The sequence below is a fragment of the Pinus tabuliformis genome, chromosome J (genome assembly GCF_031772625.1).
Source record: "Pinus tabuliformis cultivar Carrire ecotype Pingquan chromosome J, CPIR1, whole genome shotgun sequence".
Lineage (NCBI taxonomy): Eukaryota > Viridiplantae > Streptophyta > Pinopsida > Pinales > Pinaceae > Pinus > Pinus tabuliformis.
Window position 1 is genome coordinate 1,295,835,671 of NC_142295.1, and position 15,844 is coordinate 1,295,851,514.

The window sequence follows — 15,844 nt, forward strand, 5'->3', positions numbered from 1 at the left end:
TTTGACTAAAATTTTATGATGTTTATTTATAATTTAACATTACGAATTTAATTTTTCTTATTTTTATCATTATTTAAATTTATTTATTTGTAAAGTGATTGGTTGAGGTCTTATTATGAGTTGTTTAGTAACTTTCATTTCTATTAGTTACTAATTTTATTTCTTTTTTCTTTAATTTTTTTCTTTTTTCTATTATTTCTATTTTCATGAATTATAATTTTTTCACAATATTTTCAATCTAAAATAACTTATTATTATATTAAAAACATATTTTAATAAATTTAATTATAAACAATTAGATATATCAATAAAAATAAATATGTATCTTAATATAAACAACATTAGTTAATCAGATCTTTTAATTTTTGGTGATGATGTTTAACAATACAATATTTTATTAGTTGTTTTATTTTTGTGATAAAATCCTTGTCTTTGCGAGCCCTGACCTAGGAGCTGCTGTGCGCGCGCGCCTCTGCCATCGAACTGTCTGCTGCTTGATCGATCAGCTCCATGGATCCTCCGGATCCGCCTGGTGGGGATCCGGAACTACAACAGGCCTTTTCCAAACTGGTCAAATCGCTTCCTCAGCAAAGAACAAGGCCAATAGCAACCAAGTTCGTGAAGAAATTAGATGTTTTACAGGAAGTTCATCTGCCACCGACTATCCCTCGCATGGCAGCTATCTCTTTAGCAGAGAAAGGCTTAATAGGGCAATTTACAGGACTATGGCCCTCGCCCAAAACAGTGCAAAGGTGGGTTGAACGAAACTGGGCAGACAAGACCCAAGGGAAAATATCCATCAGATTCTGTGGCAGAGGATATTTTACCTTCCACTTCGAAACTAAGGAAGACAAGGACCTAATCTTCAGAAATGGGCCTTACTTCATGGATTCCAGGGGTCTTTACCTCAACAAATGGACCCCGGATTTTGATCCAGAGCTTGACATTCCAAGCGCCGTACCAGTCTGGGTCAGGCTGCCCCATCTGCCTCTTCACTGCTGGGGTGATGACTCGGTTAAAGCAATAGGAAATGCGGTTGGAAAATATATAGATCGCAGTGAGCCCAAGGATAATATGCAGGCTTGTGCGCGGATTTGTATTGAAGTGGATCTCGGACGTGGATTACCGGAAGCAATCAAACTGAAAGTAGACGAGTGGTGCCATATCCAGCAGCTGGACTACGAACAGATACCCTTCAAATGCAAGGTATGTCACGAGTATGGCCATTTTGCAAATAGATGCCCTAAAATTATTAATGTAGAACCAGAAGAGCAAGAAGGGCAATGGGAAACTGTTAAAAGAAAAAAAACATCTCCTCCTCTGAAACCTTCGGAATCTGAAGCCCCTGAGCCCTCTCTCCAGCAACCCAACCATCCCCATCCATCCCATCAGCATCCCTCTTCATCCTCTCAGCAGCCCCCCCTTCATCATCCCTCCTCTCCTCCTCGACCCACTGATCCATCCATTCCTCCCTCTTCCAACCCCTTTGCTGCCCTCTCTGAGGAAGAATCCGATCCATCAGATCCACTTCCTCACCCCTCCCCCCCTCATACCTCACAACCTTCCCCTGACACCCCCTCTGCAAGGATCACCAGAAGTTCATCGAAGGACCATGGAGCACCCAGTGATATTCCCAAAAAACACGGTCCAGGCAGAAAATCAGCTAAACAACACAGAGAAGAAAGTGCGCAGAAAGATATTGCTATGGGATCTCAGACTCCTATAGAATCCTTCATTGTTGGACATTCGGATAAAGAAAACAATTACAAAGGCAAAGAGAGGCGAGCACCTCTCCATGCTTCCGGTAAACCATGATGAAAATGCTATCCTGGAACTGTAGGGGGTTAGGGCACCCCTCCAAGATAGCAGCCCTTAAGGAATTAATCAAAAGTGAAAAGCCTGAAATTATCCTCATTCAGGAGACAAAGCAAGATCAATCCGCATCCAACAACATTATCAATCAGCAAAAGCAATACAATGGTTGTGCCAGTGAAGCAAGAGGAGCTTCGGGCGGCATCCTAACAATGTGGGACAATAGCAAATGGAGTTGCAACTTTGTCAAAACACATCAGAACTGGATCAGTGTCAAACTAGAAAGCAAGGAAAATGGAAAAACTGTTAAAATATACAATATCTATTCACCAAATCAATACAGGGAAAAAGAAGTGTGCTGGACCACCTTGGAAACAAATATAGCAGAAGACCAAGACAACAACCTCATTCTCGCAGGGGATCTAAATCTGGTTTTGCATGCAAATGAGAAGAGAGGGGGCATCTTCAGCCCAGACCCATTCAGAAACAGACTTGAGCACATTATGCAGGAGCAAGACTTGGTTGATATAAAACCCAAGAACCGCAGGTACACATGGAGCAATAGGCGACTAGGAGCAGGTAATATCATGGAGAGGCTTGACCGGTTCCTCATCAATATCTCATTCCTGTCCTCCTTCTCCACCGGCCAGTCAAACATCCTCAACACTTCCGCCTCGGATCATTATCCAATCACGCTCACCTTGCACAGTCATTGCCAGCTCGGACCCCTTCCTTTCAAATATAGCCCCTTATGGAATCGATCTCCTGCAGCTAGAGACGTGGTGGGGCAGGCTTGGTCCCAGCATGTGGAAGGTTCCCGATTTTCACCTGGGAATCAAAATTAAAGCAAACTAGACAGGCACTCAAAGCCTGGGCAAAGAATAGTTACCGAGAGCCTGAGCTGATTAAAAAGGATATCAAGAAAAATCTTGAGGAAGTGCAGCAACATATCGAAGTTGTTGGTCTCTCCCAACAAGCCAAAGAAAACGAGATACGACTGTACTCCCAGCTGAGCCAAACACTAAGGGACGAAGAGATCAAATGGAGACTGAAGTCAAGACAGTTATGGCTGCGCGAGGGAGATAAAAATACATCTTATTTCCATAAGCAGGCAACAATTAGAAAAACCAGGAACACTGTGAGCACAATTAGAGATAGTGAAGGCAACAACTACGACACCCAGGACTCCATAAAAGAAGCAGCCACCAATCATTTCAAAAATCTCCTTACAGAGGACAAAAGTGAGGAGGACTACTCCAGTATACTTCAATACATGACTGCTGAAGTCACTCAAGAAACGAACAGCAAGCTCACTCAAGATATAGAAGAGGAAGAAGTTCAAAAAGCAATCTGGAGTCTTCACCCAGACAAAGCCCCAAGACCAGATGGGTTTCCAATTAGCTTTTACAGAGAGTACTGGTAGCTGATCAAAAAAACCTCCTAAAGATGATACGTTGGGCTCTTCGAAAAGGCAAACTAGGGGGATACACCAACTCAACCCATCTAGCATTAATTCCTAAAGAAAACAGGCCCTCCACCTTCTCAAGGTTTCGACCCATATCCTTATGCAATTCAGCATACAAAATAATCACCAAAATTCTGTCAGCAAGACTCAAGCCCCTTCTCTCCTCTTTGATCTCAGAAAATCAAGGTGGCTTTCTGCCTAATAGACACATCTCTGATTCCATCCTTCTTGTGCAAGAGGCCATTCATTCAATCATTAGCCGAAAAGAGAAGGGATTTGTCCTAAAACTAGATCTTGCCAACGCCTTTGATAGGGTTAGACACTCCTTCCTGTTTGCAGTGCTTCATAAAATGGGATTCAATTCCTCCTTCATTAATATGATCAAAGCCTGCATTTCGAATCCTTGGATCTCCCCTCTGATCAATGGTCGCCCTTGTGTTGCCTTTCAATCCTCTCGTGGCCTAAGACAAGGCTGTCCCTTGTCCCCCTACTTATTCATTTTGATGGCTGAGTCTCTTAGCAAAGCCTTCGATTACAACCGAAGAATTGGCCTAATCACTGGCATCCAGTTTGAGCAAGGTACAAAGAACATCAATCACTCCCAATTTGCAGATGATACCCTCTTGATGGGAGGAGCGTCAATAATCATAGCAAAGTGCTTCAAAAAGATTCTAGATCAATTCATGAACTATTCAAGAGGGAAAGTTAATCAGGTAAAGAGTTGCATTTATGGATGGAACGCAACTGCTCAAACCATCCACAACATTGCAAACACTCTAGGAGTCTCATACAAGCTAAATTGGAGCCATTTCACTTACCTAGGAATGCCGGTAAGTATGGGACCTATGAAAGATGATGTATGGAATGAAATCCTTGACAAAATAAAGAGAAAGATCCAACAATGGGGATCTATCTGGCTGAATCCAGCAGGTCGCCTTGTTCTTCTAAAATCTAGTTTGTCCTCTCTGCCCATCTATCGTTTTTCTCTGTACCAAGCTCCAATGGCTTTCCACCAAAAAATGGAAAGAGCCCTTAGACACTTTCTCTGGCAAGGAGGGAAAACGGAAAGGAAAAAGTTGGTTAGCTGGAAGAATGTCATTCAGCCTCATGAGAGAGGAGGGCTTGGAATAAGATCCCCAAAACTGCTGAACCTAGCTCTTGGAGCTAAAATAATTTGGAGACTGATCTCAGGGGCCTCAGCTTGGTGGAAAACGGTCCTAGAGGCCAAGTATCTGAACAGCACAAGGCATCAACTCTTGGACACCAATATCCCCAATAGAGACAGCACAAAAATCTGGCAGCTCTGCAAGAAAGTCATACCATTTATGACCCAAAACATATCAAAGGTCCCAGGAGGGGGGAGCAGCATTAATTTTTCTACTGATAGAATATTAGGACAGCAATCCATGGGATCCAACATAGAAGCAACCCCTGCCATTAGTTGGCTTAATGACAGAGGTATATGGAGCTTAGCTCAAATAACGCAATGGGGAAACCATTCTCAAACTTGGGCTGGTTGGAATCTCCCGGATTATCCTAGAGAGTTAGAAACAAGCGTTGTAGCTTTTAAGAACCTTCTGCAAAGTAAAGCTCCGATCCAAAGAGGAAAGCAAGATGGCTACCGCTGGGACCCCACGGGAACTCAATACACAGCCAAGGCAGGGTACCAACATCTTTGCAACAGCGCCTTCCCACAGGCCATATGGAATCAATGGAAACTGGTATGGAGAGCTGAAGCCCCCCCTAAAGTCAAATTCTTTTTTTGGCTCCTCCTGAAAGGGAAGATTCTAACAGCAGAAAATTTAAATAAAAGGGGCATTCTGGGTCCATCCAGGTGCCCAAACTGCTGTCAAGCTGAAGAAACAATGCAACACCTGTTCATAGACTGCCAAGTAGCTGATGATTGCTGGAGACAGATGGCCTCAATCGGGGAAGTCACATGGGAACCAAAGGCAACCATTGCAGAATCTGTCTACACCTGGAGGAGAAATTGTCCTTGGAAAGGAAAAAAGAGCAGATTAACGCAAAGGATATGGCATACTATACCCTTAACCCTTGTTTGGCGCATCTGGCTGGCAAGAAACAGGAAGGTTTTTCAAGACAAAGGATGCAATACTAGAGTTATGTGTCAAAAAGCTAAGAATTTAGCGGTGGAAACAATTATAGTCCACACTCATGAAAAGATTGAGACCACCAATTATAGTGTTGAAGAGAGAAATTTGATTAACTGTGTACAAGGAAACAACAACAGCTTCCAGGCACCAAGGCAAGGAAATCCACGATTGACGGAGGCAAGCAGCGTTTGGAAATTGAGGCTCAAGGAAGAGGAATTTGCACTCTGGCTGAGCAATTGCAATAGGTTCTATATGTTCTTTGACGGCGCCTCAAAATCAAATCCTGGCCTAGCAGGTGCTGGGGGTCTTATATGCAACGCCAATGGTGAGACTATTCTTCAGTTTGAATGGGGGTTGGGTGAGCTATCCAACAACAGGGCTGAGGGACTGGCTCTGTTCCAAGGGCTCACCCAACTGCTCAAAATAGGAATTAAGAAAGTAATTATCTTCGGGGATTCAGCAATTATCATCAGGCTCATGGTGCAAAAGCGGAGCACGCCAAACACCCTTCTGCAGCAAATCAACTGTAGGAACCAAATCCTTCATGAATTGTTGGAGGAGGTCCGATATTATCATATACTTCATGGACTAAATAAAGATGCTGACAAGAACGCCAACAAGGCCTGTGATCACTCCAAAGGCATCCTCAGCTGTAATAACGTCACATCCCTCCAACCGTTACCATGAGGAATCCGCAGCCAGTCAAAGCTAGGAGAATCGCAGTCAAAAGAATCCACTACTACAGGCAAGTCCACAGTGCAGGGGATAGTGTAGATAAGGCAGAAAGGACTCGCATCAGAAACCAGATAAGGAAATCAATTCGAAGCATGGGAATTAGACATCCTGCAGACGGAAATCGTCCTAAACATCAGGTCCTTGATATTGGTCAGGATATGCGTTGGAAGGTGCGGTGGACCATTGGGAAGGCTTTATATACCCCTGGAGAAGTTCGCATTCACAGTTTCAAGAGCGGAATCGCCGCTGCTCCTCTCCAAGCAATCTGTGTTAATCTCTTCAAGATTGAGGCTCTATCCTCAAGAGGCTGCTACTCTTACCAGAGAGGTGCCGCCACCGAGCGAAAGGAGACTTACCCCAGCTGTAAGGAAAGTCATCAGAGGCACTGTGAGAAGAATCCGATCAGCACCTACAACCTTTTTCCAGACCCAATGGAGCGCCCATAACAGTGTTTTCATTGCAGGGACTTACAAGCTGAGTTCGATGAGGATCAGGTTCGCAGTTTGGAAACAAGGCTTGAAGACCAATGCAGAATTCTCCATGACAAATACAGGGCTGAGATGAACCTCTTCCTGCATAGAGTTCACACCCTGCATGAACAATTCAGTGATTTGAGTAACAGATGCGTCCATGCGGAAGAAAAGATATCCATCCTCAAGTATATGATGGATAAAAAATTCAAAGATACTTCATCCTCTTCTAGTGCAAAGCCAAATGAGCCAGACATGGACCCAGAAGGATCTACCGCAAGGAAGATAAGTCGTATAGATATAGATTAGTCATGGGTTGCAGATGTAAATTTTGGGGCTCACAGTTTGTAAGAATCTACAGCAGTATAAGTAGTCTTAGGGGCAGTAAAACAAAAGTTAGAATTAAGGAAAGTAAATTTTTTGTAATTCCTTGGATTCAAAATGCTCAGGAAGCATCTTATGTATGGCAATCTGCCTTCTTTTTTTTCAGTTTAATACAATAGCAACCGACCCTTGTCTAAAAAAAAAATCTTTGTCTTTGCTATTTTTTGTTTTAATAAACTCTATTTTAACTAAGTAGTAGGTACTAGCTACTATATAGCCTTTGTTTAATTATTGTTCTATTCTAATTTATTATAACTCTATCTAACACTACTATAAAAAGAAAGACTATTAGAATAACTTGTTATAACTCTATCTAACACTACCAATGTTTCACCAAGGTTTTGGGATGAGGGGGCGAGGGAGAGAGGATACGCTGGAGTAGCCTATGCAAAAGCTCCCCACCAATTTTTAGGAAACGTGGGGGGATGTCAGGGTCTTAAAAATTTATAAATATAAAATATAATTTATAAATTGAGTCCACTATGACAATTGGGTTTGAATTGAAAAGTTGCAACGCATGATCATTAATATATATATCATTATCTAATATCATATAAATTTAAAATTCTAATTTATAATCATACATCATACATCATACATTATGATTAAAGTTTAAACCATATTGATGTTCCACTTCCTACTATGAACATTGAACATTGAACAATGAATATTGACATAAAATTATAAAAGTCAAGTTTGATACACCATACATCAAGAGTCAAAATTTTATAGAATTATAAAATACTAAAGTCAAGTCTGATACATCAAGAGTCAAAATTTTATAGAGTCAGAATAACATAAGAACATCAACATATCAAAAGATAAACGAGCATAATTTTGCTCAAGCCTGAAGGTAATGCTTCGCTAGTCTTTGTATCCAATTGCTGCATGAATAAATCAAGATCAACCATATCACCGTATGAATCTGAATCACTAGCATTCTCAAACATGATAAGTGGCACACCAACCAACCCCATCTGTCTCTCATCAAGTCTCTCCTCCATATCTACCTGTGCATCATTCTTTGGATCAACATCCCATCGTGTTGTTGGTCCCTTCAAATACTCAAGTGTCTTCCTATGCTCAAGATGTAGGGAATTGTGCACAGCCACTAACTTCTCTGCTCTTTTAGAGGTAAGCTTGTTCCTCTTGATAGAGTGGATGAAGCTATATGTGGACCAATTCCTCTTTGCTGCAAAGGAACTAGGAACGTCTTGTGAATGGAATGAGGGGCCAAGGTGAATAATGAATTAAATTTATAAAAAAATGAATTGAAACCCTAAAGTATTAAAACTAATGTTAAATTTTAATTATAACAAAATTTTATTTGAAAAAATGGGCCCCTCGACCACCCACGTCCCCCCTTGACCCCCCATGACTCCCCACGACCCCCTTTCGGAAACGACCCCTCAGCACAAGGAAACGACCCCCTGGCATGTCCCCCTGCGTACCCTATTTTTTGGGAGCATGAGGAAATGACCACTTCTCGTCCCCAAGTCCCCGGAGTGTGGGGGAGCTAGGAAACTAGACCCCTGGGGGGGGGGGCAAGTCCCCGTGGAACACTGAACACTACTATGAAAAGAAAGACTATTTATTTAATTTTAGAAGAGAGAATGATAATCTGTTTAATGTTCTTTGATAAACGTACATGCATTATAAATAACTTTTCATGCCCCGGCCACAGAGATTCTTCAGATCTGCTCTTGTTTTTTTCTAATGGTCCCCGACATCATCAGATCTTTGCATCAGTCATGTGCCTGCTCACGCTGCAATTGTGTTTCTTGATCGTGCGTTTTCCTCAATCGAAGTGTTGCTGGCATGGAAAATTTTAGGGGCTAATATTCGCAGGTGGGCTAATTTTCCATGATTTTTCCACAAAAAAGATTTGCCAATTTCCATTTTATATAAAAATTGTTCGCCCAAATTTTATAATATAAAATTATTTTACCTTAAAAATTGCCAACATTATATAGATACTATATCTAAAACCATTATAAATTTGAATAATTTTACAAATATATCAATAAACATTTTATAGTTTTCATATTAAGGACTAGTGAGATTCGCCAATATTTTTAAACTTCAAGACAGTTTTCCATCCTTAAAATTTTCCCTAGTTGCTGGAACCCTAATCGACCAACACGTCTTCACGGCCATTGGATTTTTTTGATAGCCAGTCAAAATTATTAAACACATGTAATATCATGACAGGAATACCTGTCATTTTTAGGTTCAATTATAAGACAATCAATGATGCTTTCTGACCAAGAATTCATTCGAGTCAATGTTAAGTTGCGTGTGTTTCTAAGTTGTTTTTAGTGAGATTTTTTTGAAATTTTTCCAGCCAGTTTTTTGGTCTAATTTCTGTAAAATCCCACAAGAATTTATTGAAATCATAAGCTTGATGGATAACCCTGTACAATGGAAGTGCCCTAGGGTTTTTTATGGGTGCTAAATCCATTTATATAGTCAAAAAATGAGTTTAAATAACACAAGTCAAGATTTCACCTGAAATTTTTCGACATGATTCAGACACCGAAAAGTCTAAAAAATCCCACTAAAAACAACTCCATTTCTCTCTCGTCTCAACTGCTAGTTTGCATTGCCATCATTTTTGTTCCCATAATAATAAAAATAAATATTTTTATAAAATTTTGATTAAATAAATAGAAATTTTTAAAAATTTATATTATAGTTGAAAATTTTCAAGATTTTGAATTTTTTTTGGTCAATATTCAATGACTTCAATCCATAGTTACCGAGATTCATTAATACCCAACCTAATAGGTTGATTCGGCTCACAACCTAATACGTTGCTTTCAATATGGTACGAATTTTTGATTTATGAAATTAGTTGAAGTTGGCAGTGAGCGCAGTTCTCCTTTTATAGTCAGACTTCAAATTGCCCCCTTGTTATTCTTAGCAAAGAATAGAAATTGGTTGGTTGGAGAATAGTCATTATTTTAATGATGATAATCTATTTGGAATTCAATTAAAAGATTTATTTTTGTGATCTATTATAAGGATTAATTTAGACATATTTATTGATGAATAAATTTGGATCAAAAAAGAATAATGATTAACATATAAATTTCTTGGTATATGGAGATCACTTGAAACCTGCTAATATCTAGTTGTTAAAAAAAACCAGAGTTAATTTCAACTACCTGGAACCTACATTCAACAGAGATTTTAAATGCGGTTTCTAGAAACTGTTGACAAAGGGGCAAGCTTCTTCAGGAAGCCACCGCCTGAATTGATATCCAGAAGTTTCTAAATCTTGTATAAATACCTGTTAATCGATGAATGGAAGCAAGTCTTGTGTTCTGTGTTTATGTGTTGTGTTGATGAGTTGAGTCTCTCTGCTCTCTGATATGGTATCAGAGCCGCGCAGCAGAAGTATGGTGAGCGCCGTGTGAGGCTTGGTGGTGAGCGCCATGTGAGGCAGTGAGTCATTGTTATGTTTAAGTCTCTGCTCTCTTTCTGAGTAAGAGGAGTATTCTGTATTTGTGAGTGTGGTGGACGCGGCAGAGAACGGCAAGGGATAGCGGTGCTGATGACCGCGTTGGCTGTTTATGAGAGACACTGTTGATTGTGTGAACTGCTGGCACTACTGCTATTCATAACAGTAATTTGTGTTTAATTCTTTCTTGCTTGTTTTTATTGTGGCGCAGAAAAATATACTGTATTGGGTGCTGCTCAAAAATTTGACAGAACAGTTATGTTTTTTTCTTTGAGGATTGTGTCGCTGCATTTTTATATAACCGTAACTGGACTAAGATTAAAGAATCTGTTTTTTTATAAGACTGTAACTAGATCAAGACTCTGATTGGAGTTCTGTGTATCAGCTGAAATTCCAGATGTTATGACCAACTAAGAGTTAATATAGTGACGTAAGCTCCTGTAAAAGCATATCATTTTGTGCAGGTTTTGGTTTCCTTTGTGATCAGTCTTTGTTTTCTGGGTTTCAGCCAATAAGTGCAAGAGTCCAGTTGCCAGGAACATCGTGTCAGTTTGGTCAAGTAATTATTTTTTGAAGCTGAAAGATTGAATTTATACCAAAGGGTAAAAGTGGGTTTCTTATGCTATTCTGTTGCTTTGTAATATGCAATGTGAGTTTACACATAGTGAAATTTGGTGCATTTGGATTTGGTGTCATTTTGGTGATTGGATAAAGTTTTTCTCATTATGGCAAATTTATTTCTTGATACTTATATGAATGAATCCACCAAACTTGATGGAGAAAATTATGTGAATTGGAAATTCAAATTAATGACTATTTTAGAAGGAAATAATTCGTGGTCCATTGTGAGTGGGGATGAGCCCAAACCCACTGTTGCAGGTTCTATTCTAGATTGGGAAAAAAGGGAGACAAAAGCAAAGGTGTTTTTGCGTATGTCCGTAAAGGACAACATTATTCCTCACATCAGAGATTGCAAGACATCTAAAGAAACATGGGATATGCTGAAGGGTTTGTATGAAACAACAAATACAAACTGAATCTTGTTTTTGAAGACTAAGCTTTTATCTCTAAAAATGGAAGCAAATGAAAATATAAGCAATTTCATATCTTGTGTCAAAGATTTAAGTGATAAGTTAGGAGATATTGGTGAAAAGGTGTCTAGTACCGACTTAGTCACCATCATATTAAATGGCTTCGTGCAATATTATCAATTTTTTTTTTCAAGTCTTGCAGCTAGAGAGAAACCTCCTACATTTGATGAATTGACAAGAATTCTTCTACAAGAGGAGGAAAGGATGAAGAGCTTTAATTTGGGCTCTAGCAGTTTAGATTTGGCATTGGTGGCCAAGGGCAAATATCCATACAGAGACAAGCCATGGGACAAGAACAAAGGAGGAAAGTTTCAAGCAAAACAAAAAGGTATGACACAGTCTAAATTTCCAATCCATAAGAGAAATGATGAGTGTTATTATTGTGGCAAACCTGGGCATCATTCTAAAGATTGTTATAAAAGGAAATATAATGAGTCTAGGCAAAGAAATAGAAGGCATAATGGAAATTTTGTGGACAAAGATACCTCAATCAGTGATGGATTTAAAAATCTTAAATTGTTTGTTTCTGATGCTGCATTGTTTGTGGAAAATGATGATAAGAATGCTTGGTTCATTGATTCTAGTGCATCACTACATATGTCTTGTAATAAGGAGTGGTTTAATGAATATAATGAAAACATTGATGGAACATATGTTTGCCTAGGAGATAACAGATCATTTAAAGTTCAAGGTTATGGAGTAATAGGTGTGAATTTGCCTAATGGACAAGAGAAACAGATCCATAATGTGATGTATGTTCCTGATATCTAAAAGAATTTAATTTATGTTTCTACTATTACTGACCAAGATTTGAAGGTGGAATTTGTTAAATCATAGTGTGTAGTGAAAGACATTCAAGATAAGTACAAGGTTATTGCCACAGGAACCATAGTTGGAGGCTTGTATAAGCTGGATGTAACCTGGAAAAGTCATCAAGCATTGGTATCTACAACAATATCAGCGGTAGATTTATGGCATCAAAGGTATGGACATCTAAATCACAAAGATTTAATGCTACTTCAAAAGAACACAATGGTTGAAGGGCTTCCTGTCTTGAAGAATGATCATGTTGAATGTGAAGCATGTGTACTTGGCAAGCAACATAGGGAGGAATTTTCTATACATAAAGAAAAAAGGCAAAGGGAAATACTTGAATTAATTCATACTGATGTATGTGGACCTATACAAACTAGATCTGTTGGTGGAGCATGGTATTTTCTTATTTTTGTGGATGATAGATCTAGGTATACATGGGTTTATTTCATAAGAAAGAAGAGTGATGTCTTTGAGTATTCTAAAGAATTTAAGAGTATGGTGGAAAAACAAACTGGTAATTACATCAAAATTTTGAGATCTGATCAAGGGGGAGAATTCAAATCAATAGAATTTAATAAATATTGTAAAAGCAATGGGATTCTACAACAATTTACAGTGCCACATACACCTCAACAAAATGGAGTTGCTGAGAGGAAAAACAGAACACTAGTTGAATGTGCACGTAGTATGCTTCAAGGTAAAAATATCTCTAATGCTTTTTGGGCTGAAGCCATTAATACTATTGTTTATTTGAACAATAGGAGTCCAACCAAAAGTTTAGAGCTTAAAACACCTTTTGAAGCATTTTATGGGTACAAACCAAAAGTGAGTCATTTAAGAGTTTTTGGTTGCAAGGCATTTGCTCATATTCCAAAAGATGAAAGAAGAAAACTTGATGCAAAGTAAATTAAGTGCATATTTATTGGTTATCGTGATAATAAAAAAGCATACAAGTTGTTTGATCCCAGTACTCATAGATTGCTTGCAAGTAGGGATGTGGTGTTTCATGAGATTGCAAATGAAGGTGATAAAATAAATAATACTAGTGTGTGGCATGATATTGATGATTATGTCAAATTAGATCCAAGCGTTGAACAAGAACAGGAACAAGCACATGAACAGGTACAAGTTCAAGAGCAAGTGGCATCAAGCAGTCATGACACTCCAAAGAGAGGAGAGGAGACTCTGCAAAGCCAAAAGAAAGATGGAAATAGCAAAACTCCAAGAAGGTCATCACGTCAAAGTCAAGTACCTGTAAAGTATAAAGATTATGCATTAATGTCTCATGTTATGAATGTTGTAGAACCTTCAAGCTACAAGGAAGCTAAAGAATATGAAGAATGGAGAAATGCAATGAATGAAGAATATAACTCTATAATGAAGAATGACACATGGGAATTAACAAAATTACCTAAAAACAAAGTTCCCATAGGATGCAAATGGCTTTATAAATCTAAATTTAATGTTGATGGAAGTATTGATAAACATAAAGCTAGATTGGTTGCAAAAGGATATTCACAAAAGGAGGGAATTGATTATGAAGTACTTTTGCACTTGTAGCTAAGTTGAACACAACTAAAATCATGATTGCATTAGCTACAAAATATAATTGGAAAATGCATCAGTTAGATGTCAAATCTGCATTTTTGAATGGTGAGTTAAAAGAAGAAGTTTATTTAGTTCAACCTGAAGGGTTTGTAAAATAGGGACAGGAGCATCTAGTTTGCAGGTTAAATAAATCTTTATATGGTTTGAAACAAGCACCAAGATCATGGTATGTGAAAATTGATTCTTTCTTTTATGAGAAAGGTTTTATGAGAAGCAAGAATGATCCTAACTTATACATCAAGGAAGATGAAGACAAGAATGTTGCTTTAATATCTGTATATGTTGATGATCTTATCATAACAGGAAATGCATGCAAGTTGATTGAAGAAATTAAAAATCAGTTGTCACATGTATTTGAGATGAAGGATCTTGGTGAATTGCATTATTGTTTAGGTCTTGAAGTTTGGAGGGAATCTGGTAAGACACTAATCACACAAAACAAATATACAAGGGAAATCCATAAAAGATTCAATATGACTGAATGCAAGGCAACATCTACTCCTTTAGAATAGAATGTCAAATTGTGCAGTGATAATGGAACCAAAGAGGTGAATGGAACTATGTACTGTTAATTGGTGGGAAGTCTGAACTATCTCACCACTACCAGGCCAGACATAGCATATTCTGTCAGCATACTTAGTCAGTTCATGGCTAAGCCTTGTGAAAGCCATTGGAAAGCAGCAAAGAAAGTCCTTCGATATCTAAAAGGAACACTTAATTTTGGTATTATGTATACTGATGAATTTGATGTTGAATTGGCAGGTTATTCTGATTCTGACTGGGCTGGAAATCTAAAAGATAGGAAATCTACTACTGGATACGTGTTCAATATTGGTTCAGGACCAATATCATAGAGCAGTAAGAAACAACCAACTGTTTCATTGTCATCCACTGAAGCTGAATATAAAGCATTATGCAGTGCTACCTGTGAAGCCATATGGCTTAGGAGAATACTTGAAGATGTTGGAGAAACACAACAAGCACCTACAGTAATCAGATGTGACAATCAAAGCACTATCAAATTGGCAAACAATCCTATATATCATGCAAGGACAAAACACATTGACACACAACATCATTTTGTAAGAGAAAAATTGCAATCAAAAGAAATTGACTTATCATATTGTAATACAAATGAAAATGTGGCTGACATATTCACCAAGCCTCTTGGAAAGGCTAAATTTGAAATGTGTAGAAATAAGTTGTGCATTGTAGAAAATCCAAATTATGTTGTAAGCCTAGCTGAGACTTAGACCAGTAGGCATATCAGATGTTTGTTATATAGTTGGAATTAAGGGGAGTGTTAGAAGAAACTAGAGTTAATTCCAATTACCTGGAACCTACATTCAACAGAGATTTTAAATATGGTTTCTACAAACTGTTGACAAAGGGGCAAGCTTCTTCAGGAAGCCACCACCCGAATTGATATCCAGAAGTTTCTCAATCTTGTATAAATACCTATTAATCGATGAATGGAAGCAAGTCTTGTGTTATGTGTTTATGTGTTGTGTTGATGAGTTGAGTCTCTCTGCTCTCTGATACTAGTATCTCATTTTTTACAGTACACTAGAATTTTAGGGTTTTGTCATTCATATTATTAGATTTTACTTGCATGTTTTCCCATTTTCTCTCTTTTATTTTTTTAGATTATCTTAAATAAACATAAATGGTTAATATTGAAAATAAAACCAGCATTAATCCATCTTAAATACTGATCTAATATAAGCTGAGGGATATCCAATTTCTTCAAATGCAATATTTTTTATAAATTTATATTTATATTTTTTTATAAATTTTTTATTTTAACTTACATGAATAAAATTTGAATTTTGATAATGATCACCAATTCAAACCAGAAACATAATCCATCATTAAACTATCATGAG

General features: G+C 38.2%; 1 protein-coding gene across 1 annotated transcript; it reads left to right on the forward strand.

Moving 5' to 3' along the window:
• The first annotated feature begins 1,811 nt into the window (after window positions 1-1,811).
• LOC149232039 (uncharacterized) lies at window positions 1,812-3,235 on the forward strand. The gene is made up of 2 exons (XM_089381811.1): window positions 1,812-2,391; window positions 2,604-3,235. The coding sequence occupies exons 1-2, from the start codon at window positions 1,812-1,814 to the stop codon at window positions 3,233-3,235; spliced, it is 1,212 nt and encodes a 403-aa protein (XP_089237937.1).
• Window positions 3,236-15,844: the final 12,609 nt, after the last annotated feature.